The 25,284-nt window shown below is 45.3% G+C and overlaps 1 protein-coding gene across 9 annotated transcripts in view; it reads left to right on the forward strand.

Moving 5' to 3' along the window:
• Nucleotides 1–25,284, forward strand: part of LOC125303960 (zinc finger protein 521) — a 107,042-nt gene that overhangs the window by 3,492 nt on the left and 78,266 nt on the right. For 5 of the 9 annotated variants that reach the window (XM_048258436.1, XM_048258006.1, XM_048258079.1 and 2 more), the window contains exons 2-3: nucleotides 7,421–7,477; nucleotides 15,944–16,144. Coding sequence is in view for 6 of the 9 variants with exons in the window: in XM_048258006.1 (XP_048113963.1) it covers nucleotides 7,421–7,477; nucleotides 15,944–16,144 (258 nt within the window). In the remaining 3 variants the exon portion in view is untranslated. The remainder of the gene's footprint in view (nucleotides 1–7,420; nucleotides 7,478–15,943; nucleotides 16,145–25,284) is intronic. The other 4 variants (XM_048258524.1, XM_048258204.1, XM_048258607.1 and 1 more) reach the window with 2 other exon arrangements.

Raw genomic sequence — 25,284 nt, forward strand, 5'->3', positions numbered from 1 at the left:
GCTTTCGCTTTGCAAGCATTGGGGCTACATCAGTGTCTGCACCCTTGGACCTAAATGACATGTTGTTGTTTTTTTGTTTTTTTTTCTCGCATTTCCTTCTGCAGGTGTTTTTATTGGCCGAGGTTGTTTCCAGGGGCTCCTTGCATGCATAAATATATTTTCTGCATCATTTAGTCTGCATGTCTCGGGTGTCATCAAATCACTTTTGTGTCATATACACCTTAAATAGCCTCCCTCCCTCTGTCTCTCCTGGCCATGCGAGATGCGTGTGTTATTGCACTGGACGCATAAGAAAGAGTCAGTGTGAGCACATAGACAGGAAATGTGAGAGAGGCATTAATAGCAACAGTAAACATGGGCAATGGCTCTCAACCTGGCTGCACTTAAGCCCTGGAGGAAATATGAGCTACCCTCTCCTCTCTCTCTCTCTCTCTCACTCTCTCTCTCTCTGCCGCTCACTCTCTGCCTCTATCTTCTCACTCTGTCATCGGTGTCTCCTCATCTCTCGCTTCCTCCCTCTCTCTCTCCCTCGGTTCCTATCTCTGCCGCCCGTCCTCTGCTGTGTTGTGCTGTGTGTGTCTGCTGATCCAGACTCTAAGCCTTGCCGTAGTCATTTGTTGAATGGTATTGGTATTCTCAGTAAAAATCAGTGGGTTGTTTGAATAATGTCTGAATGTTGGGCCATCAAAAGGTGCCTTTCCTGAATTTGATTAATTCTTTCAGTATCTAGGACAATTTGATAGAAGTCTAATGGAAGACGAAGTGAACTTGAGACATTTTTTTCCAGTTAAACAAATGTGTCAGCAGTGAGTTTAATGTTAATTAAGGACTGAGACAATCTCTGGATGATTTGTACTACGGGACAGTGTCAGAATGTAAGTGTTAATAATTTATATGGCATTATAAGGATTTCAGTATCATATTGTGTGAAACTGGTGAAAGTTTTCACATGATTGGAATATTCTGGAAGAAATATTAGAACACTGGAAGCTGGACTGAACAGCATAGCTTGATTGATAGTATCGCTCCAGTATTCTCAAGGGTTTATGGCCAATTTAAGGGGGAAAATTCAGTTCAGTTGACATGAAGACATGGTGTCATTAGTATGATTAATTTGACCTAAGTGCAGGTATGGGATGTTGACCTCTTTTAAAGCTTTTAATAAAAGGTTGGAATTTAAATTTTGGCATGACGCATGTAATTACAAGAATCTACCATTAAACAAATGCTTTATGTAAATAATTAGAAAACATTCTGTAAACTTTAAATTTAGTGGTGGTCCAACTAATGATCTGTGATAAAACAGTCATTAACACTTTGTAATGTGACACAAAAATATGGTATCATTATCATTAAGGAAATTGTCATAGAACCATTAAAGAAATCCCATTAGCGGGCCTGTCACTGCACTTGACACTCGCCTTTATAACTTGTGTGCGGTGTCGCGGGAGCTGGCCGATATTTCTTGTTATTTCACACAGTGTGAATGTGGCTTCCTCCAGAGTTGCTGTGGCATTGCAGGAATCCTCAGTTTACAGGCAGGTTACAATCTTACTCAACTGTGTTTCAATCAAGAACATAACAGACAGTTATCGCAGTGAAACTTTGGTTACATATAAAATCAGACCCAATAGAAATATTGTTGTGATTATCGTTTTCACCATTGTTGACATCATCAACTTCATCCTCAGAGTTGTCTTTATTGACATTTGACTAGCAAAGCAGACAGCCGTGTAACTGGAACAGTAGACTTGTATAGGATGTAAGACAGGAGAATGCAGAATGCTGGTACATAATCATCATGTCCTTCACTGTAAATCCTTCATGACACTGCTCACCGGCCTCACCCACCCTGTTGCGTTCATTAGATCCTGGCTCCTGTACAGTTGTGCATCTCGGCCTCACTGCACTAATTGATGGGGGTTGACCTCAGCGACCCTCTCTAAATTGAGTTGTAATCCCTGTGGCGAGAGGCTTCTTGTCAGCTAGTCGGGCCGCATTACAGGCCTTTTGTTCTTGCGTGCGCCTGGACTTATGTCCATGGTTTTGTCCAGAGTGGCTCTGTGAATACAAGTAAGAGCACAGTCACTGAAGCCAGCGTGTGCCAGGGAGGGACATTATATGCTGTTCTACACCGTGGAGGGGTCAAGTGCCCCTACTGCTGTGTTAAGTAATGTATACCAGTAAAAATGTTTTGTTCCTATTCAGACCTATGTTATACATTAATTTTAGGGAATTGTAATTTTTCAAGTGTTATAGCCTTTAATCATTGCAAGCGATATAGCCTTTGCCTGTTCACTTAATAGTAGAAATATCGGATTATTGCCCTTTCTCAGTGGTTGAGGTGGTGCTTTCTTTTCTTTCTTACTGTGTAGTTTCTAGTCACAGCCTGAGAGTTATTTCTTCTAGTGACATTAAATAATACGGTGTGATAAATTAAATCATATGCTCTTTTGAAACTCATAAAATACGAGAGCATGATAAGACATTGGAGATAAGCTTACATTATGAAAAAAAGCAGTCTGATGTTTTGATGTAAGCTCATTTGCATACAGCTTCCTTCTAATGATTATGTTACTCCATGGAACTAATCCAGTTGACATGTAATAGATTTACAAAGAATAAGCAGACCGAATTCATTGGTATATCTTTTTTTCATTTGATGTTTTAGATATAATTGACATTTAAAAAAAAATTCTCTGGAGCATGTGAAGGAGTACATGAATTATAGAGAGGTAAACTTTTTTTAATCACATTTTCAGTGGTCTATAGTCTATAGTCTATATATATATATATAGTATAAGTATACTCTTTTGATCCTTTGAGGGAAATTTGGTCTCTGCATTTATCCCAATCTGTGAATTAGTGAAACACACTCAGCACACAGTGAACACAGAGTGAGGTGAAGCACACAATAATCCCGGCGCAGTGAGCTGCCTGCAACAACAGGGGAGCAGTGAGGGGTTAGGTGCCTTGCTCAAGGGCACTTCAGCCGTGCCTACTGGTCGGGGTTCGAACCGGCAACCCTCCGGTTACAAGTCCGAAGCGCTAACCAGTAGGCCACGGCTGCCCAAAATTAGATTTAACGCATTGGAGTAAACGGAAGCTGAGTATATTTAAGGGTAAGGCTATTTGCACCCCTGGTACAAGTACAGTGTATGCTATTCGTACCCTGGTGCAATAAGAAGTGAATTCTATTCGTACCCCGGTGCACACAGTAATGTGTCCTATTAGTACCCCGTCTGGTACAAATATCAATGTATGCTATTCGTACCCCGGTGCACACATCAATGTGTTCTATTAGTACCCCGTCTGGTACAAATATCAATGTATGCTATTCGTACCCCGGTGCACACAGCAATGTGTCCTATTAGTACCTCGTGTGGTACAAATATCAATGTATGCTATTCGTACCCCGGTGCACACAGCAATGTGTTCTATTAGTACCTCGTCTGGTACAAATATCAGTGTATGCTATTTGCACCCCTGTGCATTTAATCTGGCATATTGATCACACAATGTAATTTTTTTTTTTTTTTTTAAAACAAGCAACATGTTTTTTTTGTGTGAATAGCTCAGCTGTGTAATAGACACTCTGAATAAGGTATGCTGTTTGCATCAATGTACAGTTAGAAGTGGATGCTATTGTTACCCTGGTGTTTATAGTACTGCATGCTATTTACACCCTGGTGCATGAACTAGCTAATTGTTGCAAACAAAACTTCCGTTTGAGAACCGATTTCTTGTTCAAATTGCGCGCCTTCTCTCCAGAGACGTTGGTACACATGCACACTCACTCTGCCAAAACGCATCACACGGGACTCAAACACCGGTCTCCCACGTGCCGGCCCTTGCCTGTTACCACTGCACTATCTGCTTCCACACAATGATGATGTTTGCAGGTAAACTTATAGTTTATAGGCCGGAACGTCATATTCACGAAATTTCTGTTAGCTAACAAACTGACGGTTGTATGTGTTCACTGAACAAAGATTATGAAAATAAAACACAACTTTTCCATCTCAATTTTAATTTGAACAGATATTAGTACTGAAACCGTTCAGAATTCTTCACTTTCTGCTGTGAAAAAAGCGAATGTCGGCCATGTTTTTTGGGCCTTGCCTTGAGCAACATGTTTTTGTTGTTATGTAACAGGGTGTGAATAGCCCAGTTGTGTGGCCAAGGCTATTCGTACCAGGGGTACGAATAGACACTCCGTATATTTAAAGGTAGGCCAACAGAAAGCCCATTAGAGGTTAGGAAAAGGCTGTGGAACTGTGAGCAAATTGAGCTCAAATCTGCTGTCTGACTATGACTCCCTATGCTGAGTTTGAGCCATTAGTTGTATGGAAGTATGTATGTCAGAAATTGATACCTCAGTCTTACCATGTTTCATATATTAAGAGGCCGCTTTTTGCATAGAGGGCTCTTGTATCAGAGCATGTCTGTGTAAAATGACTATTACCACAATGTAAAATGTACTGGAGATGATTTATGCTGGGCCCGCCGATCTCATCTAACCCCTCTGAGAAATGAATTACTGCTCATGTGACCAATATTACTATTCCATGTCCCTAACTGCACTTGTCTAGATAACTGCACTCGTGTCAAACCTAGGTTTAGTGCTATCATTTTATGCACAATGGAAACATTTGGCAAAGCACAATAAATATGTACTTTATTGAGGAAATGTCCGTTTGTGGAGGTTATGTGTCTGACCAAGCACAGTGACTCCAAACCTACTGTCATTTATCCTAGTGGGCTAGTGATTAAAGGAGCACAGGGGACCTGCACCACTTCCTGTTTACCTCAAGTGGCCTATAGTGTTTGAAATAATTTAGTGATTGCCTAAATATCCAATCACACTGCCTAGTCCTGTTGAAGTTGTTATTGCAATCATACCATGCTGACCAATTACAAACGCAGTTGTAGGAAGGGGAAATGATAGAACACATAAAACCTGTTGCTGCTGTTGAAATTGAAAAAAAAAAACTTTTTAATAGCAGCACAGTGGTACTAAATGACTGTGAGCTGTCATAATGTAAAAGTTGTGCTCTCTTTGTTAAAAGGGAATTTTCTGCCTCAACTCCCTTCGCCTCACCAACAGGGATGGCAATCAAAACAAAAAAGTCGAACTCCCAACATACCAATCTACCTCGGAGCCACAGGGGATTTATTAAGACCCCTGCCCCGATTTAAATGATGCTGCCTGTATGGATCTGCACTGTGATGGAAAAACTCATTTAGCTCGCAGGGGCCTTCCTTCTAAGAGGTGTCTCTCCGGGCCGCCATTGGAGCACTTGTCTGTAGTCGAATCAGCACCTGCAGTGTCCACCTCTCTGCATTAAACCCACCGGCCCCGCTGCTGGGCAGAGGCTTTCTGTGGGGTTTTTTTTCACTGACCGCCGCTGGTCACCGTCAACAGTCCAGCCAGTGCTCAGCCAAGCATTCTCACAGCTGCTCATGTGATGCACTTTGAATTATCCACCTTTCCACAAATGGAAAAATTGATTGACGCCTAGATCAGGCTCTTAAGACCTTTTAAAGGGACTGAAAAAAGGAAGGAGCTAACATGGGGCCATGCTGGATGGAGATCATAAGAGTGTTCTTTTGAAGGAGCTAACATGGGGCCATGCTGGATGGAGATCATAAGAGTGTTCTTTTGAAATCATGTTAGCAAGCCATGTGACACCTGTATGGTGACCATCACCCTTGGAAACAAAGTTTGTCACCTGCGTTTTTGTCACTTTCACTTTTTTATAGCGGTTTGAGTGGTTTGATGGAGGCTCACAGTTCTTTGGCAAACTCTGTGGTACCTGCGTCCATCTACCGCCAACCTCTCCTTAATTACCTTAAAATGCGACTCTCTGTTAAAGCACTCAAAGAGAACGAAGGCTACCTCCTGCTTTGATATGTCTCCACCATGCCACCCGCTCCAACCCGCACCCGCTCAACCCCCCCCCCCCACACACACACACACACACCCCCGACACACCCCCCCTTGCTGGGAGGTCCTGTCAGAGGGGGCCATTTCTTTGCACAGGAAATGAAAGGGTAGCTGGAGGAGGCATAATGGAGGCTACGTTCCTGCCTGCAGGGGTGGAACTGTGAGGCACATAAACCTCCTCAATGAGTCCCTCATTTTCCATGGAGCAGGTGGGAGTCTTTTGTTCTCGTCCTGCTGCTAAAATCCATTTAGTTCTCCACACCTGACATACAGCGAGAGGAACTCTTCCAGTTTGAGTGAGAGGGGGGTGTGGAGGGTGGGGGTGTCTCTAATGAAATCTGTGCATACATTTCACAACACACTCCTTGTTTGTCAGGGACAATGGCGGCGGGCCACTCGTCAAAAGGGTTTTATTGGCGTGTAATGAATTTGTCTAAGCACTGGTCAAAGAGGGGTTCATTCAAGGACTGTTCAGCTCCGAAGTAGTCGCCAGCGTCATTAGAATGCACGGGCATGTCTGCGCTAATGGAACTCTGGAAGCTACGGAGTTTTAGCAGGTGATGTCTCTCTATGGGACTCGCCAGTGACTGGTGGAGAGTGTTTGCTATTTGCTAGAGCTCGGAATGCCAGCGAACATGTCATGCAAACTCACATCACTCACTTAGTAAGAATACTGTGAAATCTTGAAAACACTTGCAATGCAATCTCACCCACATTTAGTAGATAGACATCCATACCTGCATTTTACAGGTGTGATATACAGGTATGGGTGATGTTTCTCACTTGGTGTCAGCTGCCTTACATTCCCTTGGTAGGCAGTTGAGAATGGCCTCGTAAGACCAAATGTGTGAGGGAATCAAGAACAAAATCTTTGAACTGAAAGGAAAATAGAAAAAGCCCTCTCACTCATGTTCCTTCTCTCAGCTTCATTTCTGTAAGCTGGCATTTTCCACTACCACAGTTTTCCCCCCCTTTGCTTTCTTTCGGTGTATGTGGTTGAGTTTCGATGAAAGAAATATGTTTTTCTTTTTTTTTTCTTGCCAAGCCAGTTAAGGGAGGAGGCTTTCATACTCTGGTCACTGGGTCTCTGTTGAAGGGATATGTTTTTGGAAGATTTCTATAATTCATAATGTCATTATTCAACCCAATAAGTGATTTATGTGGGTGGCTGTGGACCGCCCTGCCAAACCTCATGCATATGAAAGACTCGAGCGGATTCCCAAACCTGAGGTTGAGTTGCAGAAAGTAACTGAAAGCTCTGTGCGCAGAAGAATATTAATATAAAAACAACAAAATCAAAATGAAAAATCTCTGGTACACACAAGGAGAGAGGGGAAAAAATGAGAAAAGAAGCAGACACGCAATAATAAGAAATCATGCTGAGGAGATCATGCCCACAACGTTTCTTTATTTGTCTCTCTAATCAGTTCTTTTCTCTCTCTTTCTGTTTTTCTTTTTGTCTTTCCATGACAGTAGAAGACAATGTGACTGAGGACCAGCTCACCCCAGGGCAGGCTGCCGTAGCAAGCGGTAATGCTTCATTTGATGTTTTCATTGGGATAGAAAATGGCCTTTTTGTCTCACTACTTCTGGTCTGTGGCTGTCTGTCGTGATGTGAGTGGAGTGTGTTTCATTCCATTGTGTGTCTTTGGCTCAAAGTGTGCTGTTTGGTGTCTGGTTCTCTTTGCATGTGTATGTGTGTGTGTGTTTGTTTGTGTGTGTGTGTGTGTGTGTGTGTGTGTGTGTGTGTGTGTGTGTGTGTGTGTGTGTGTGTGTGTGTGTGTGTGTGTGTGTGAGTGTCTCTCTCTGTCTCTTCATTCATCGGTACAATATGCATGTGTGTGTTAGCATGCACCAGTACTGTGAGCCTTAGCGCATACAAGTGTGTGTGTGTCTGTGTTGGTGTGTTTGTGGGTGTATCTATTTCTGTGTTTGTATCTCTCTCTCTCTCTCGCTCTCTCTCTCTGCCGTGCGCAGCCTGGCCAGATGAATGCGTCCTGTCACCTCATGTGGCATCCTCTGCTGCCCTAAAGGCACCAAGCAGTAATCCAGGTCAGGCTTTCAGAAGACCCAGTATGAATGAGGTCTGCTCCTGATGTGCAGTAGTGGATCTCTTATTTCATTTGTCTCTCGTAAAGGTTAGGTCTCATGTGTGGTTATTTTAAACCCGATATGGATGGCTTTGCCCAGCAGGCTGGGGACCCTCGACTCTCCAAGGCTGGCATCAGGGGTGGGTGGAGGGGTGGGGTGGGGTGGATGGGTGGATGGAGAGCTCTGTGGCTGTGTTTTAGCCAAACTAGGGTTGTCATGTTACAGGAGTAATGTATGTATGCCTCTGAGATGAATGGACTTGGTTGCTGACTGCTGCAATGTTAAGAGACTCTGGTAGATTAGCAGTGTAGTAGATGGTGTGTGTGTATGTGTGTGTGTGTGTGTGTGTGTGTGTGTGTGTGTGTGTGTGTGTGTGTGTGTGTGTGTGTGTGTGTGTGTGTGTGTGTGTGTGTGTGTGTGTGTGCAATGAAAAAAACATAACAGATCGTATCTTCTCTCTTCACCTCATTGTCAAACCTATAATTTTTGCAAACATTTTCAGGAAAAGATATATTTTTCCATGTGCTTTGCTGTAGTGCTGTATTGTATTGGTTGGTGACATTTAAGAACAGCTCAGATGGTAACTATGGAGATTGTTGATAGAGCCAGAGAAAGCCCTTGAGTTTGCTATGAGACCAATGATAATATGAAAAGAATGCATGATTTAGGCCTACACACTGTTAATCTGTGTTGAAAGTCATTTTCAGTAAACCTGAATTATGTTTTTCATTTTCAGATATTATTATTATATATATTCACTTGTGTAAGTCCACTTCTTAACCCCACTTTAACTCCCTACATAGAATTCCATAGAAGTCCTCCTTTAGTCTGCTCTTCTAAAGAGGGTTTGAACCACTTCATTTATGGGTGATTGCATTATTTTTCAGTCACCTATTTTGTTAAGTAAGCTGCATTACTTAATCAATGGCAACGGGTGCCTGCTGAAAGCTCGACAAGTTGCTCAAATCAAATGTCTTTTTTTTTTTTTTTTTGAGTCATGTGCAAGCCCCAATAAGTGTTTCTTAACCAACATGAATCATCTAGGAAATGTGGATATTTGTGTTTGCAGTGAAGGGGAGCAGGCACAGTAATAACTGATGCAATAAGAGTGTAAGATACTAATTTAGAACACATTTGAATGCTGTGTTCACACAAAAATTCTTTAATGTATCATCCGCCTACAGTACTAATTCAGTAAGCAGTAATAACCAAAATATGAATATTGTCTTGAAAACATCTATAATTTATTGCCAAAATTTCCACCTCCATCTTAAAAATCTGGTCATCATAAACAGTTAGATAAGTGTTTCAGAAACCACTCAGTGTAACTCACGTTAGTTATATCTCAGGGTGAAATAAACATTTCCCCATGTCCTCATCTATAACTATTAATTCTGTTCTTTAGTCACAGCCCCTACTAGGATTTACATTTGCAGTGCAGCGACCCCACACAAACATGCTCAGTGATGTCATCCAATGCTTACTGTATGCTGTGGATATTTGTTTAGAATACAATTAAATAACATGTGTGGATTATTTATTTATTAGGGGGGAGGGATTCTACCTACTGTCCAAGAAAGCTAAATCAATCAGAGAGACTACTATATTTAAGTGTGTGTGTGTGTGTGTGTGTGTGTGTGTGTGTGTGTGTGTGTGTGTGTGTGTGTGTGTGTGTGTGTGTGTGTATGTGTGTGTGTCTTTTTTGCATATAAAATGGCCAGTAAGGGCCAGATTTTATTTCAAATACAACATAATACAGCATTCAGTACAACATAATATGGAATAACTGATTATTCTTTCTCTCCTTTATTCTTTCTTTCTTTCTTTCTTTCTTTTGTTCTCTCTTTCCTTCCTCCCTGACTCAGAATGTTGGGTTTAAGATCCACAGCTTGCCTTTACCACTGTGCTTGCTTCTTCTGTGTAATTATAACCACATGCTACTTGCGCACTCTCCCTCTCTCTTTCTTTTCTCCCACTCCCTCCCTCTCTCTCTCTCTTTCTCTTTTCTTCTTTCTTGCACTCATTTTTTTCTCCCCCCCCCCCATCCCCAGCTGTATCAGGTTTGAGCTATTTTGTGGAGTAGGATGTCAGTGCTGCTAAAGTGGAGTGGACCGAGTGCTGCTCTCCAATGTAAAGATCTTAGAGGATGTGGGGACGGCGAGGTGCAGCGCCAGCCAGATCAATGCACCGCAGGGCTCGCTGCTGCAGGAGAGCACAGCAGAGCAGAGAGGGGGGGGGGGAGGAGAGGAGAGCAAAGAGAAAGAGAAAGGAGAGAAAGAGGGAGAGAGAGAGAGGGGAGAAAGGAGAGCAGCCCCCTTTTTCTCTCCTCCAGCACTGCTGAAATCACACTCTCTATTATTCATTTCCTTTGTTGTACAACTGCACTAATGGCATGGCAAGATGCTCTGTTCAATATTATAACTCCCTGCGAAAGAGGGAGCGGGGAAGAGAGAGCCAGAGAGAGAGGGGGAGAGAGAGGGAGAGAGGGAGCAAGAGGGAGAGAGAGGGAGCAAGAGAGAGAAGGAGGGCGGAGGAGTGGGGACTCTGTGCCTGTTTCTCATTTCGATAACTTGGATTTTCTTTGCCCTCTGTTCCTTTCCTATTGTGCTTATGTGGAAAGGGTCTGATTGAATTATGTCATTATGTTAAAGCCCTTTCAGTGATTGACAGCTGTGTATTGTTGTTCATTTGTGTGTGTGTGTGTGTGTGTGTGTGTGTGTGTGTGTGTGTGTGTGTGTGTGTGTGTATATGTGTGTCAGTGGGGGGGGGGGGGGGGTTACATGTGTGTGTGTGTGTGTGTGTGTGTGTGGTGTGTGTGTGTGTGTGTGTGTGTGTATATGTGTGTCAGTGGGGGGGGGGGGTGTGTGTGTGTGTGTGTGTGTGTGTGTGTGTGTGTGTGTGGTGTGTGTGTGTGTGTGTGTAGGGATATCCCTTTCCCTGATGCCCTATTCAGTGCTTACAGCAATGCTCCTCTTCGTCTTTCATATCTCCTCTCTCTCTCACATACACATACACACACACACTTTTACACACAAACACACAAACACACACACACACACACACACCCACACACACACACACACACACACACACACATTTACACACACTGCAATTCTCCCATTAACTATCCTTGTTTCATAACAGTGCTGATTAGGGTTTTATTGTGCTCGTCTGGGGCGCTGCACTCCAACTCTTTTGCAGAGATCCCCCTCACCCCCTCACTGACTCCGGCTCAGCGTGTGATCTGCTCTCCGGGCTGGTGCCCGCACGAGGGCAAGCCAGCATAATGATCTCAGATCAGTGGAAAATGACAATAAAGATGGGTTTGGGGTGGGTGGAGAGATGGGGGGGGGGGATACCCAAGCCTCCTTCCCCCAAGTGCAGCGGAAGACGCGCTTAAGTGTCACTTTAGAAGGAGTGCGCCTGTGACCTATATTGGCATGCTTGAGCTCGACGAAAGTTTTTCACAAGTTTTGAACTCCCCCCACCCAACCCCGGCGTTTTTTTTTTTTTTATATATTTCTCCTCTCTCTTTTCCCCTCCATAATGAGACTTTGCGATCCGTGTGAAGGTTATTCAATCTTAATGTCCTCCTGTGTCTGATAGCGGCTCTCCCTCACCCCACTGAAGCAGGCCTCACACCTTTGATCAGACGCCTCGACATGTGTCGACTGAAGCCGCTCGCTGCTCAGAATAAATTCTTAATTCGAACTTGGGGGTGGATGTGCATGGTGGGAAGACTGGGGAGGGTGGGGAGGGTGGGGGTGGGTGGTGTGTGGGTGGATGAGTCAAGTCTGGGTTGGGGAAGAAGACGATAGACAATTACAAAAAGATAGTCGCTTATCCATGTTCTGTGTGTCAAGGCCCTCTGCGGTGTGTGTGTGTGTGTGGGTGGGTGGTTGGCGGGCTTGCTTCATGCCTGTTGGACTGTGTGTCTTGAAGCCTGGAGCATGTGCTGTGGTAAACCTGGGTTAGTCCTGTATGAAAGGGAGAGCGACTCCTCTGAGATATCTACGTGACTTCACCCTCCTCTTATTTTGGAAGAGGACGTTTGATCTCTCTCTGGATGTGATTTAAGCAAGACCCCCAAAAACCCCCAACAATGAGAACATTTATAACATTTTGATGCCAAATGATGGATCAAAAGTGCTCTGTCGGCTGCTGCTTGATCTAGCCATTCTGGTTGTTTTTTCCAGTCAGTGTAATGGTCTTACCGGAAGATTTAAGAGAGTTTTTAAAGACTTTCCTTGCGTGCTTCCAGATTGCTAAGAGTCTCTTGCCACATGGATTTGGATTCCTCGTTCAGTGTTTCTTTGACCAGTCTCATCTCCTACGTGGATATACTGCGTTCCAGTCCTGTCTCTCTCAGTCCATATCTTATCAAAACATTTCCTCCTTCCCCATTTTTTCATTCCTTCTTTTTTCTCCTTTCTCTTTCCTCGTTTCTTTCTCTCTCACTGTCTTGCTCTCTATCTTTTTCTGCTTTTCTATTTCCTTCTCATTTTTTCCTCTATCGCCTGTCTCTCTTTCCTTTCTCTCTTTCTCTCTCATGCTCCTCCTCTCCCTCCCTCTTCTCTCTCTCTCTCTCTCTCTCTCTCTCTCTCTCTCTCTCTCTCTCTCTCTCTCCCTCTCTCCTGTGGTTTGAAGGATTGGCAGGCTGTGGCGGTGGGGGGCTGGTGGCCAGAGAGCAGGGCCGCCCCCTCCTGTCACAGTGGGAGACACCCGAGCATGGGGGGGGTGGTGAGGGTGGGGGCTCAGGGAGCTGGCCTGGCAGGGGAGCTGGGGACCCTTGGTGGGGCGACAGAGCAGAGAAGAGAACATCAATTAAAACTCTATAAATATTTAAGAGCAGAAATACTCAATAATATTAGGTTGGGGGGGAGGGGTGTCAGCCCCTTTTTTTTCACGAGATGAAAGTTCTGAAATGATAAATGTCAGTGAGGCACTACGCACTGCTTGGGTGGGCTGGACAATGATGGATGGAGAGGGGAACACATGAAATATTGCATGGCTTACTTCAAACGGGATCAATCACTGTCCTCAGAGGACAAATACAAGCATAACAGACCACCTCCAACACTGGAGCGCCTACTACTAATGCAGGATGTTGGTGCATTAAAGCATACCAGGAAAAACAACAATCATTTTTGCTGTATGGTATTGTGATAACTTTATGAAAAAGGCCATCTTGCTCTGTCATTTCACTATTTGTATCAGTGTCATGCTCTTTACATTTGTAGAATAATGAGGTTCTTCATGAAAGAAAGAATGTACTGTATCAGTGGTTCTCCAATATCCATGCTCATTTATCTTGGCAGTATGTAATAGAATATAATGATACGTCAGCTGTTCCAAGTGGTAATAAACCTTAGACACGTAGTTTTGCTAGAGGTTGTAGAGCGCTGAGAATCCCGGCCATTCCTTCACTCCCTCCCTCGGCGACCACGCCAGTGTGAAGACTCCTGATTGGCAGCCCGTCTTACTCGGGTGTCATTGATCCCCCCTCTGCTCAGTTGGGGATTCAGACAGGAGGATGTCCAGATCTAATGGATTAATGGGTCTAAACCCAGACACTGTGGAACTTGGTATTGACATTGAACTCTAATCCCTCTGATAGGCCCTGACCTTGCCGTGCCTGGTCCCCAGGTTAGGCTGTTAGACAGGCGAGGTGAAGCGATCTACATTTCTACAGCATTGTTACTCTAATAGGCCCTGTTTTGTTCTCTCCTGTCAGGAACAAAGAGAGACCTATTGGACAGATCAGAGAGATACAGATCAGTGAACGCCAGCGAGTACATGTGGAGGAGCGCTTCCTCCTTTTTTTATCTTTTCCTCCTTTTTTTCCCTCTTTTCTTTTCCTTGTTATTCCATGTTTCATCAGCGAAGAATGTGTGATGTGGTGCAGTTGTTGTGAGTCAGCTGCTCTCTGCCAGAGAATTACACAGTCTGAGTCTTAGTGTTGAATGTGTTGACTGCCAGTTGCACATTGGCACAGTGAATTGCAAGGAGTATCATACATTTAAAAAGAGAAGGCGTTTAACTTTTCACTAATAGATTTAAAACCGATTCGACTCGGCTTTTTGCCGATTTTAGACCGCTTCGTTCTCGAGAAAGCCGAGTCCAGCTCATGTCAGCACGTCTGCATGGAGACGGGCGAAGTCTCTGGGCCCTGGCTGCTTGAGGGTCTTCTGCGTCAGCTTGACCACTGCGGTTGGCCGGCCTCCGATGCTCGGGCCCTCTTCCATGGAAGGAGACGTCCGCATCTGTGGCTGGGCCTGGGAGATTTGCGTCTTCTCCAAACACCTTCTGCTCCGTTCCACCACCGGTCCCAGCGGGGAACCGTGTGCTGATATTTTTAGAGGGCATGTTCCACGAGCCTCCGTCGCCAAGAGAGAAGGACAATGGCGGGTGTGAGGTTACATCAGTACTTGGCGTGAGATTTTGGGGTGGGTGGATGGTTGAGTGGTGGTGGTGTGGGGGTTGGACGGTGGAGGGAGGAGGAAAGAATCCTGGGTGGCCTTGATGAGCCCTGGATCACCACTCCTCAAGGAATGTCACACTGCTCAGAGCCAGCGCTCTCCTTCTCTGTTTTTCCTTCTTTAGAGAAGACGCCTTGTGGAGGCACACAGCCCTGATACGCTGGAGCCAGTGTCAGATGGATATGGTGACATGGAGTGCAGCAGCCCTCATTATGATGAGGATATAAATATGTCATGGCCATTTTGTGCCACGAATAATAGCCCTTCAGCTCATGACTAATGACTCAGATCGTGCTTAGCTCCACATACAGACATGCTGTCTCGTATTTACACTGCTTTATTGCATTGCATTAAATGATGCTTACCTTCTTACCTTCTGCTGTTTTCCTTGCATTCCATGTACAGTGTGGCTGCATTTCATGTTTTATATAATACAAGTCTTAAGTCTTTAGCATCTACATGTAGTAGCATCAGAGTTCAGAAGTAAAGGCAAAGATCCGCTCTGCTTCAACCCTCTCTGGTAATGGTGTCCCTATCTGCAATGTACCTCCAGTGCAAATGGATGACAATGCATATGGTATATAATAAGTTGAAGTTCGGTAGCATTGGTGGCAAAATTCTACAAACTGGTGAAATTACTGTTTCATAAACAGCCAAAGCTGGTCTTATCTCGTCCATTTGATGTAGGCTTTATCAAAGCGAATGTTAATGCACAGGCGGCTCCTCGGTTTTTCTCATATAAATCTGAAACGGCGTTTAGCAATCAGAGGGAATGTTCGCCTCGACCCCTTTCTTCTGCACTGATCGCCAAACACGGCAAACACGTATTTGGGGGCTGCATTGTGTTTGAAAGACGAGATTGCAGATAGGAGAATATTGATGTGTGCGACCCGCGGCTGCCTGCAAGGAAGGCTAAATTATTCAGGGAAGTGTGTCACATCGAGGGTGTAACACACACCAATTTCAGCAGCGAGTGCCTCGGTCTTTCTTCCTTTTGGTTTTCCCCCTGCACTAGCAGACTTGATATCTCGATTGAACAGCTTGAGAAAAAGCCAAGTTCTTTGTCAAATGAAGAAATCCGTTTTTTAAAGGAAAACAAAGTAGAATGCCTCCTTCCAGTGTTAACTTTTGAAAGAGTAATAGTGATGGTGTTATGTGAGGTGGTGCAGAGGAATGTGTCACTAATCTGATTGAAGGAATTCATGATGGAAGCTAAGGATGTCAAAGGATGGAAAAAGACATGTGACTTTATAGTTTCCATGTGACTGAATGTGTGCACAAAACACACACCTGTATAGCAATGAGCCTATAGATCTCATTAATAACGGCTCAGTGCCTGGATGGTGTTCTTAGTGCGTAGATTATGTTGCTCCCCGATGGTTGTCGTCGGAGCCCAGGACCCATCATGTCTCCCTTGCGTCCACAGATCCAGACTTCGGCCCAGAGGGGGTGGTGGAGGATGCAGAGGACGGCCGTCTGAGGAAGAGGCGTCTGTCTCCGGAGCAGGGCGAGGAGGGGGAGGAGGAGGACGACGAGGCCGTGCTGCACAGCTGCGGCGGCTGCCGGCAGGTGTTCGAGTCACTGAGCGATCTCACCGAACACAAGATTAATCAATGCCAGCTGACAGGTAAACAACGCTCAGCCCACCGAGCCAAGCTCAGTGCTAGTACCTCTCTCTCTCTCTCTCTCTCTCTCTCTCTTGCTCTCTGTTTTCCATTTTTCCCTCTCTGATTTTCTTTCATTCTTTCACCCTCCATTTTCCCCTCGGTCTCTTTTGCTTTCCTCTTTTCTCTCTCCATTGTCCCGTCTTCCGCTCTCCCTCTCTCTCTCTCTTTTTCACTCTCTCTTTGTCTTGCCTTTTTCACCTTCATTCTCTCTTCTTCATTTTCTCTCTCTCTCTCTCTCTTCTTTCCTCTGTCATCCTATCTCTCTGATATACACACACCACAGGAACACAATCACACTCTAATTCATACACATGGATATCATTAAATGAGTGTTTAACCAAAGGAAGTGCTGCCACCATCACAAATTCTTACAGCATTAGCAGTAAATGTACCACTTTCCACAACTGCAGTTCTCCAACTTCAGCTCCCCCTCTCTCTCTTTCTCTCTCTTATCCCCTTTCTCTCTCGCTTTCTCCTTCTCCCCAGTCACTGTGTATTTTGGCTACACCCACTGTCTAGTACGTTCGATTAGACCACACACATCACACCGCACATCCCCACAGAGAGAAGCAAGCGAACCCGAGTGTGCTCGCTTGCACAAGTGCTGTAGTGGAGCACCACTGGCAGGCCGTGTCATTGGCTGGCTGATGTATGAACATGGCTAAAAATACTCTGACAAGGTGGCAGTGAGAACTAATGATGTCAGCTGAAGGCTTCCCGAATCCATGTCCTCTTTATCTTCCACCACCTCACATCAGACATGGCCACCAGGACAGCAAAACTTTTTTAAAATGTATATTTATTCGTGTCATTTATAGGGAAAAGAAATATCATTATTTTCTTTACACTCTCAACAAAATGTTATTTTATGGCACCCAGATCAGGTGAATGAATGAATCTGAATGATAATCGTTAAATGTTGATATAACTCGAGCCTTACAATGATTGTGTACTATCATTAAGAACCCAACATAGGAATAGAACAAATTGTGTGTTTGTGTTTGTAATGCTCTTGAAGCAACATGTATCAAACAATGTGTATCTACTAGGGATTATTAATTCATTGTTTAGTTGAAAAGCTTTCCCTCATTTTATTCCACCTCTGCAGTGTCTGTGGAAGCTCAGCTCATGATTGATTCAAGGTTTTTATTAATCAGGCATAACAAAGATACAATTCAGAACTCCAGAGAGGGGTCAAACGAAATTCAGTGTTGTTGAACAGCAGTTAAGAACATGTGTGTGTGTGTGTGTGTGTGTGTGTGTGTGTGTGTGTGTGTGTGTGTGTGTGTGTGTGTCTGGGTGTGTGTGCCTGGGTGTGTGTGTGTCTATGTCTGTGTCTGTGTGCATGTGTCCGTGTGCACACTTGTCGGTGTTATCATTATTGGTTCTATGGCCCCTGCAGTCTCTTGAAGACGGACGTACAAGACAACATTCAAGGCCTGCCTAATTTGTCTGACTCACGTTTTAAGTGTTCCATTCTCTCTCTGATGAATTTGCCTTTGCTGTGAATTTACTGTTACCGCACTTGTTTCAAATTAATGTCAGTCTCAGAGACAAATAACTCCTAATTACTCAAGATTTGAGAATGCAGTTTGGATTTGACCCCCTGTGGATGCCAAACAGAAGAGTATAATTGTCATTAGGGCATTGTGCTAAATTATTATATTTGTCATTTATATAATAATAAGAAAAAAAGGGTTTTGTTCGAGAGTAGTAGAGAGTAGTCCTTTGCAGCTTGGTGTTTTCACCAGGTTCTTAATTTTAGTTCTAATGTCTAAAGGAAGAGAATGTCTTTGTCAGTACAGCATACTAGTAGTTTATATAATGTAATAAGTGTACAATAATTTTAAATGATTTAGGCTACTACAGTATGTCCAGTACCAGATACATTTCTATGTCAGAATATGGATGCAACTCTGAAAAAACAATATTGACACAATACAAATAAGAAAACTCATCATTAATAACTAAATAAATGAGTCATCATCAATGAGTAAATAAATTAGTATGAATACAGTCGTTTATTTTAGTGTAATAAACTGAACATCCATTTTTTAAAAATATAATAAAGGAAACAATGGTCTTGAAAAAACATGCGGACCCCACCCAAACAGAGTGATCAAAAGAGGAAACGATGTAAGAGAGAGAAAGAGAGAGAGAGAGAGAGAGAGAGGGGGGGGAGAAAGAGATGTAAGATGTAACATGTCACCTCGATCAATGGCTGCCACCGTCTGGCCCAGCCTGCAGCAGCTTTAACACCTTTCTATGCACTTAAGCCATGACCACTGCACTGCGCTAGGGGAATCCAGGGCTATGGATCGCCTTGTGTTCCCGATGCGATCGGTGCTATTGATCGTGCTAATGCTGGACTGCAGAGGAAGAACCTGGGAGAGAGAGAGAGAGCAAGAGAGAGATAGAGAGACTGAGAGAGAGAGAGAGAGAGAAAGAGATGGAGAAATAGAGAGAGAAGCCAGAAAGAAAGTGCTGCAGGAATGTCTCCCGTGAGACTAAGTCTTCTTCGACTTGGGCAGGGCTGAAGGAATGTTCTCCTGCATCCCCCGCCCCCCAAAGACACACACACACACACACACACACACACACACACACCCTCCCCCTCCCCATCTGCAACCCACTGCCCCTTCCTCACCCCCCCGCCCCCCTTCCCAACCCCATCCACTAGGGACTCTCCAGAGGCTTGGGCAGGGCTGCTGGAATGTCTCCCCGGAGAGAGTATCTTAGGCTGGGATAGGGTGGGAAGAATGCTCCCCTGGAGACCCAGTGGGGGCCGGGGCAGGGCGGATGGAGGAATGCCTCCACCCCAGAAGCCTCTCTCCGGCTCAGGGGCAGGGTCTCAGGGGCTCTCCCCTGGCTCCAGGACGGCTGAGGATCGGGTTTCCATGGCGGGCGCTGCATCCTGCTGTCACGGCCCCCTCGCACCCCTGGGGGAGTCCGGGGCCAGGCTGGGGAGGTGGGGGGGGTTCTAGTTCTCATCTTCCTCCTTCTCCATCCATACAAAAACACTTCATCAACACCTCAGACCACCGATCTGATTCGTTAGTGGTGGCTCAGCTTTTGAAGAACATTGAACTGGATTTCACCAGCACCTGGTGTTCTGCACACAGCAAACCAGTGAAACATACGGCAACAGCACTCGTGAATAGCTTGTGAATAGCTCGTGAATAGCCCATGTATGTGTATTTTGTTGACGATGGATCGAATTCAGCTGTGAACTCCCTTTGAAAAACTGCAAGGGGGGAACATTCCTCCGTCATCCTGGGTGCCTGTGGAAAATCACGCAGTCCCAGGCGGAGAGCTCTGCCTGCCCTGTCAGCTCCTCCATCCCTCCCGCCCCGAGCCACACCTTTTTCTCTCGTCCGCCACTGAGGGAGGGGACTGGCTGCTCCCTGCGGAGAGATCTCTGGCCAGCCTTAACCCCTTGTGTGATGACCTTTTTCTAATAAGAGGATTTCTCTGTTTCCTGTTGCTGGTCAGTGGGAAAGGCAGGCTAGATCTAAGGCTTATGTCACTCAGACAAGAAAATCAATCAAGATGGAGACAGTAACCCTGAGCAATGTCTGTACAGACGGTGTTCAAGAGATGTGTTTAGTCACTGAGGCATTGTCAGCTTGTACTTCTGTTGGTGTGCTCCTGGAACGGATCTTTTAAAGTAACTAGAATTGAGTTAAAGGAAAGAATCCTACATTTAGTAAATCTCTTCCAGGCACAGCATCCAGGCTACTTTTGTATCTTAATACCTTATTTGTCATGAGAACATGAGACACATGAGAACATGTACAAAGTGTTTTGATGCGTTGATCCGTGTAGAGTTCAGAGAAATGTGTTTAAAGTTATGTTGGGTACACAAAGAAGTGAAAATTGTCCAATAATTAAGTGGGAAACAACAGCTACTTTCCCCTTACAATTAGTTTACTTTTGCTTTACTTTACATTCACCCACTTTCAGCTTGATTTAGGAATTACGCACACATTTGAAGTTGTTCAGCTGTGCACCTTCAAGTCCTTTGGTTAGCAGTATGGAAATGTCCAGTAATGCCTACATTTATAAGAACTTTGGCAGTGCATTCCTTGTAATAACTCTGTCCAATACGTTTGCCTTTGCCAAGAAGTTTTTTTTGTTCTTTTTTTTTTTCCGACAGTTTTTTTGAGGTCTGATTCCAACAGCTGATTAGTCAGTGCCAAAGACAATGAGAAGCGAGCAAAGCTTCACTGGCTACCAGCTCAGTGCAGAGAGAGTACATGGAGAGAATTCGACGGGCGCTCCTGATTGGTTTTGCTGTTAATCAGGAGTTCTGACACGTTTTTTGCCCGGTGTCTCGTGACACTCTGATACAGGGGGGAAGAGAAAGAGGCTTGGAGATAACAAGGCTTTGAAAATGGGAGAAGAGGCAGGGGGAGAGTAGTGCTTTCTGACTCGATGCAGGGCTTGAAAAGAGACCTCATGGTAGAGTGAGCGCTCAGAATTAGTCTCGAGCCTTTCCAAGGTGGATGTGTGAGTGTGTGTGATTCTAATACACATACACACATGCACAGACACAGAGGTGCAAACATACACCTAGGCACAAAAACACACACACGAGTGTGTAGGTAAGATACTGTGTGTGTGTGTGTGTGTGTGTGTGTGTGTGTGTGTGTGTGTGTGTGTGTGTGGCTCCTGACTCCTCAGCGCCTCAGTCTTAGGGTCCCTTGCGTTCCCCCCCTCTGCACAGCCGAGCCGGTAATGTTAACAGGAGTGTCATTAGGAATTCAAAGCAGATGCAGCCTCGCGAGGACGCCCTCTTCCTCCCTCCCCGGAGCCTGGCGCTGCACATTATGCATCATATAAACTATTTATTGGGCTTTGTCAGACGCACAGCACTTTCTGCAGGAGCACAATCAGAGGGAGAACAGGGGAGCGCACAGTTTTGTTTGGTGAGCGCATGGAACCTGGATGCCAATGCACCACACACACCCCCTGCTCTTCTGTTGCACATATCCACAAACACACACACACACATACACACACACACACACACACACACACACACACACACACACACAAATACACATTTCCACAAACACACACACACACACACACACACACACACACACACACACACATGCACATGCACACACACACACACACACACACACACACACACACACACACACACACACACACACACACACACACACACACACACAACCACACACACAAATACACATACACACACAATACACACAGTGCAAATGACTAAACAAGACCAGTCAAATTTGTTTGTCTAGGTTTTTAGAAACACACTGATATTTCATTGAGCACACACAGATACACACACAGAGAGACACAATTCTAAGCCGTTTACTCCCACTCTGCAGCTCTTGGTTGGAGCTGGTGTGATTCCTTGCTGGAGCGCCTGGGGCAGCGTGCTGGTTTCCCCGCTTTCGCCCAGGCAGCTCCACGCCCGTGGGTAGGCATGGCGGCATGGAGGGGCAGCAGGGGCCAGCCTGCCCACGCCTCCCTGCCCCCACCATGGCCGTGCCCCTTGCTCTGGCCCAAATAGCCTCTCCTCTCTGGGCATGAGCCATCTGAGTATAGCTCCTGGCGTGCCACCCACACCCTCCGCTGCCTCCACAACCATTCTAAACATCGCTATGATAATTCATCACTCTGAATGTGTACTTCCGTGTAGATGTAGGTACATGTCTACGCCTGTGTTCTATGTGTCTATGTGTAAGTGTGTTTCCGTGAGTTTGTATGTGAGATGTCACACTCGCCATTCCCCCCCCCCTTCCGTCCTTCTCTCTGTCCCTCCCTCTATTTCTCTCTCTCTCTCCATCTCTCTCCTCTGTCTCTGTCCCTCCCTCTATTTCTCTCTCTCTACATCTCTCTCCTCTGTCTCTGTCGCTCCTCTCTCTGTGTCTATGTGCTCGGAGGCCAAGACTTCTTCTCTGGCTCTTTGTTTCGCGTTGCTCCCAGCCTCCTCTCGTCTCCTGACTGGCACAGGCAGAAGAATGAGGCATTAAATGTTAATAGGACTGCGTCTGGCCAGGGCTGAATTGCGGAGCGTGTTAAGCCTGGCTCTCTCTCCTCCCTCCTGGCACACGCTCGGAGTAGTACAAAACAATTGAAAAAAAAAAGAGGAGAACAAGAAAAGCAGGGGCACTTGGTAACACGAGGCGACTCTAGCCGAGGTTATGCGCTCGAAGGGGAGACACGTATGACAGCGTTACCAAAGAGAAGATGATTGTAACACATGCTCCGCATTCACCACAGCACAACTCACTCCAGTAGCTTTGGAGAAATCTGAGGAGAACAAGGCTTCTACAGTGTAATGACAGCACAATTAATGTTACTAAATGAGGGAAAACATATGCGAGAGACTGGTGCATTTCGTCAATATGTAGTGAATTTTACAGAACAGAAGAGGAAATATATTAGAGAGGAAAAAGAAGAAAAAAAAGATTGATAGAAAGAAAAGAGAAATAAAGAAAGAAAAATGTGGACGAATAAAATGCTGTTTATTGAAATGTTCCATGGAGGAGAGGCCAGCCGTAATTTCCACACTCTCAAGGGGAGCCTGCCGCATTCGCCTCCTTATGAAAGCAGCTACGGAGAACATGATAGCGCTGTGCAGATAAGAGCTCTGCTGCGCGTCTGTTTGTCTATGCATGTAAATGTACATTTGTGTGTACGTGTTGGTGTGTGTGTGTGTGTGTGTGTGTGTGTGAGATGGGGGTGTCTGTATCCTAGTGTGCATAATGCATGTGTGTTTGCATTCCGTGGCCTCATGCTCTTGTGTTGTGTTGTGTTGTGTTGTGTGTGTGTCCATCGCCACGCTCCTCTTTGTTAGATGCATGAAAGCCACACAGGCCTGTTAGTGAAGATGTTAAATGTCTCATCAACCCCACACATCCTTGAAGGAGGCTGCACACACATTAGCACTGAGGCTGATACAGGGAGAGAAAAGACAGACAGACAGACAGGCAGACAGACAGACAGGCAGGAGGGTTGTATATTGTATGGGGTGGGGGGGCTGCTTTGCAGGTAATTAGAGAGAGCGATGTGTTGACTGCTTCTCCTGGGTGGGGTGTGCGCCGCTGATAAGGGGTCCGCTGCTCTTATCGCAGCAAACGAGAGACACCAACCCTGCCAGGCAAATCCACCCGCCCACCCACACACCCGCCCGTTCGCTCATGCCGCTGCGCTCCCGTGCCCACCTCACCTCCCCCCACACACCCCCTCCCCCACCCCCACCCAACCCTGCCCTGCGCTTTTATTAAGCACATCACTAATGCCAGACAGGTTGTGTGCATCGACACCCGCAGAATATTCAAAAGAGGAACGAGAAAGACAGAGAGAAAAGGAGGGAGAGAGAAAGAGAGAGAGAAATGTTCTATTTTCCTCATCTACTCCTGAAAGATGATAATGCCTTTAAACCCAGGTAATGTGCGAGAGGGCAGCAAGAGTGCACACCGGATCTCTCCTTTGATCTCTCTCTCTCTCTCTCTCTCTCTCTCTCTCTCTCTCTCTCTCTCTCTCACTCTCACAGGGCCTCTGCATTCAAATTATTTTCTCTCTCTCTGTAACACGCTACCACTCGCTGGAATAATGATGAACCTGTTGCGGAGGCAGGACGTTTGAGTCAGGTGATGGGTGCAGTGGCATTGTGTGTGTTTTTTCCCCACTGTTGCCGAGCAGACTTGCGCCCAGCATCGATAATTAATACATCTGGACAATTAATATTTAAGACAGGCTCACTATCATGGTTAGCATATAAAATCCCGATCGGGGAGAAAGGGTATTCATGAAAAGTGCACACCCATTTGCCATGGTTTGTAATAAGCATGAGTGTTTCCCTTGATCAAAACACCCCAAACAGGTGTCTGCTACGACTGTTACAAATGAATGCTTGCTTTGTTGCTACAGCAAGAATTAATAAACAATCATGCAAAGTGTGAAAACATAATCAAAGGCACACACACCACATAATTATGAATTTGCATTAGCATATCAAATGCCAAAGAGCCTTTCATGGGTGTTGTGCTTCTTCAAGATGTTTTGTGTAAGATGCGTGAGTGTGCGTGTGCGTGTGCATGTGCGTGTGCGTGTGCGTGTGCGTGCGTGTGTGTGTGTCTGTGTGTGTCTGTGTGTGTGTCTGTGTGTGTAGAGGCATGTCTGTGCTATGAGAGATATCTATGTTGTGTGAAGATGTTTCATAGTGCTTTTTCACACACATAAAAACTTATGAGTGTGAAATTATTTATTATACTGGCAATTGAATTGAGTACCTCAAAACACAGTCCATTCCACACTACTTGCAGAGAATACTTATTGTAGGGATAGATTTCAGATACATACATAATAATTTAATTTCAATAGAAGTCATACAATAATAAAATGATAAAATATCTATCAGGATTGTCAACGGAGACTAGCTACAAAAGCTATCTTTTCACAGACTTTGTCTAATATTTGAGGAATTGCTCTTTGTTTTTAGAGAATAAAAGTTAAGTTAATGCCAATAGTTGTAATGAAATAGATAATAGAAATATATACATGTCTCATTTTGTGAGTCACAGGAGAATTACTGCACACAGCGTACAGCAGGCCTGTAAGTGTTCAGTGTTTCAGTGTTAGGTTCTTACATGGCCCCGCATCTGCTAAGAGCAGTTCTTGAAGGAAATGTTGCCTGCGTCTGCCTGGAAATGTACCGCACATCTATCCCAGAGGTTTCTCTTTCTCTCTCTCTCTCTCTCTCTCTCTCTCTCTCTCTCTCTCTCTTTTCTTCCTCAGTTTTTCCCCTCCTTTTCAAACTGGCCACTGGTGAGGAGAGATGTGGCGGGAGAGCGAGGGCGAGAGGGAGGCAGGCGGTGGAAAGAGTGACCGGCGTGACAGCTTTATGCGTCCCCGGTGGCTCCTTCCTGCACACTCGGCCTTCAGGAAGGAGGTGGGCCAGCCGAGTGACTCTAGCCTCAGCCACAGTGGGCCCCCTGCCACACTATCACTGCCCCAGAGCCACCCCCCCTCCTACCCCCCTCCCATCACCACCTACCCCATTTACCCCCCGACCCCGTCTTCCTCCCCATCCCATCACCACATCTTA

This window comes from Alosa alosa, chromosome 1 (genome assembly GCF_017589495.1).
Source record: "Alosa alosa isolate M-15738 ecotype Scorff River chromosome 1, AALO_Geno_1.1, whole genome shotgun sequence".
Lineage (NCBI taxonomy): Eukaryota > Metazoa > Chordata > Actinopteri > Clupeiformes > Clupeidae > Alosa > Alosa alosa.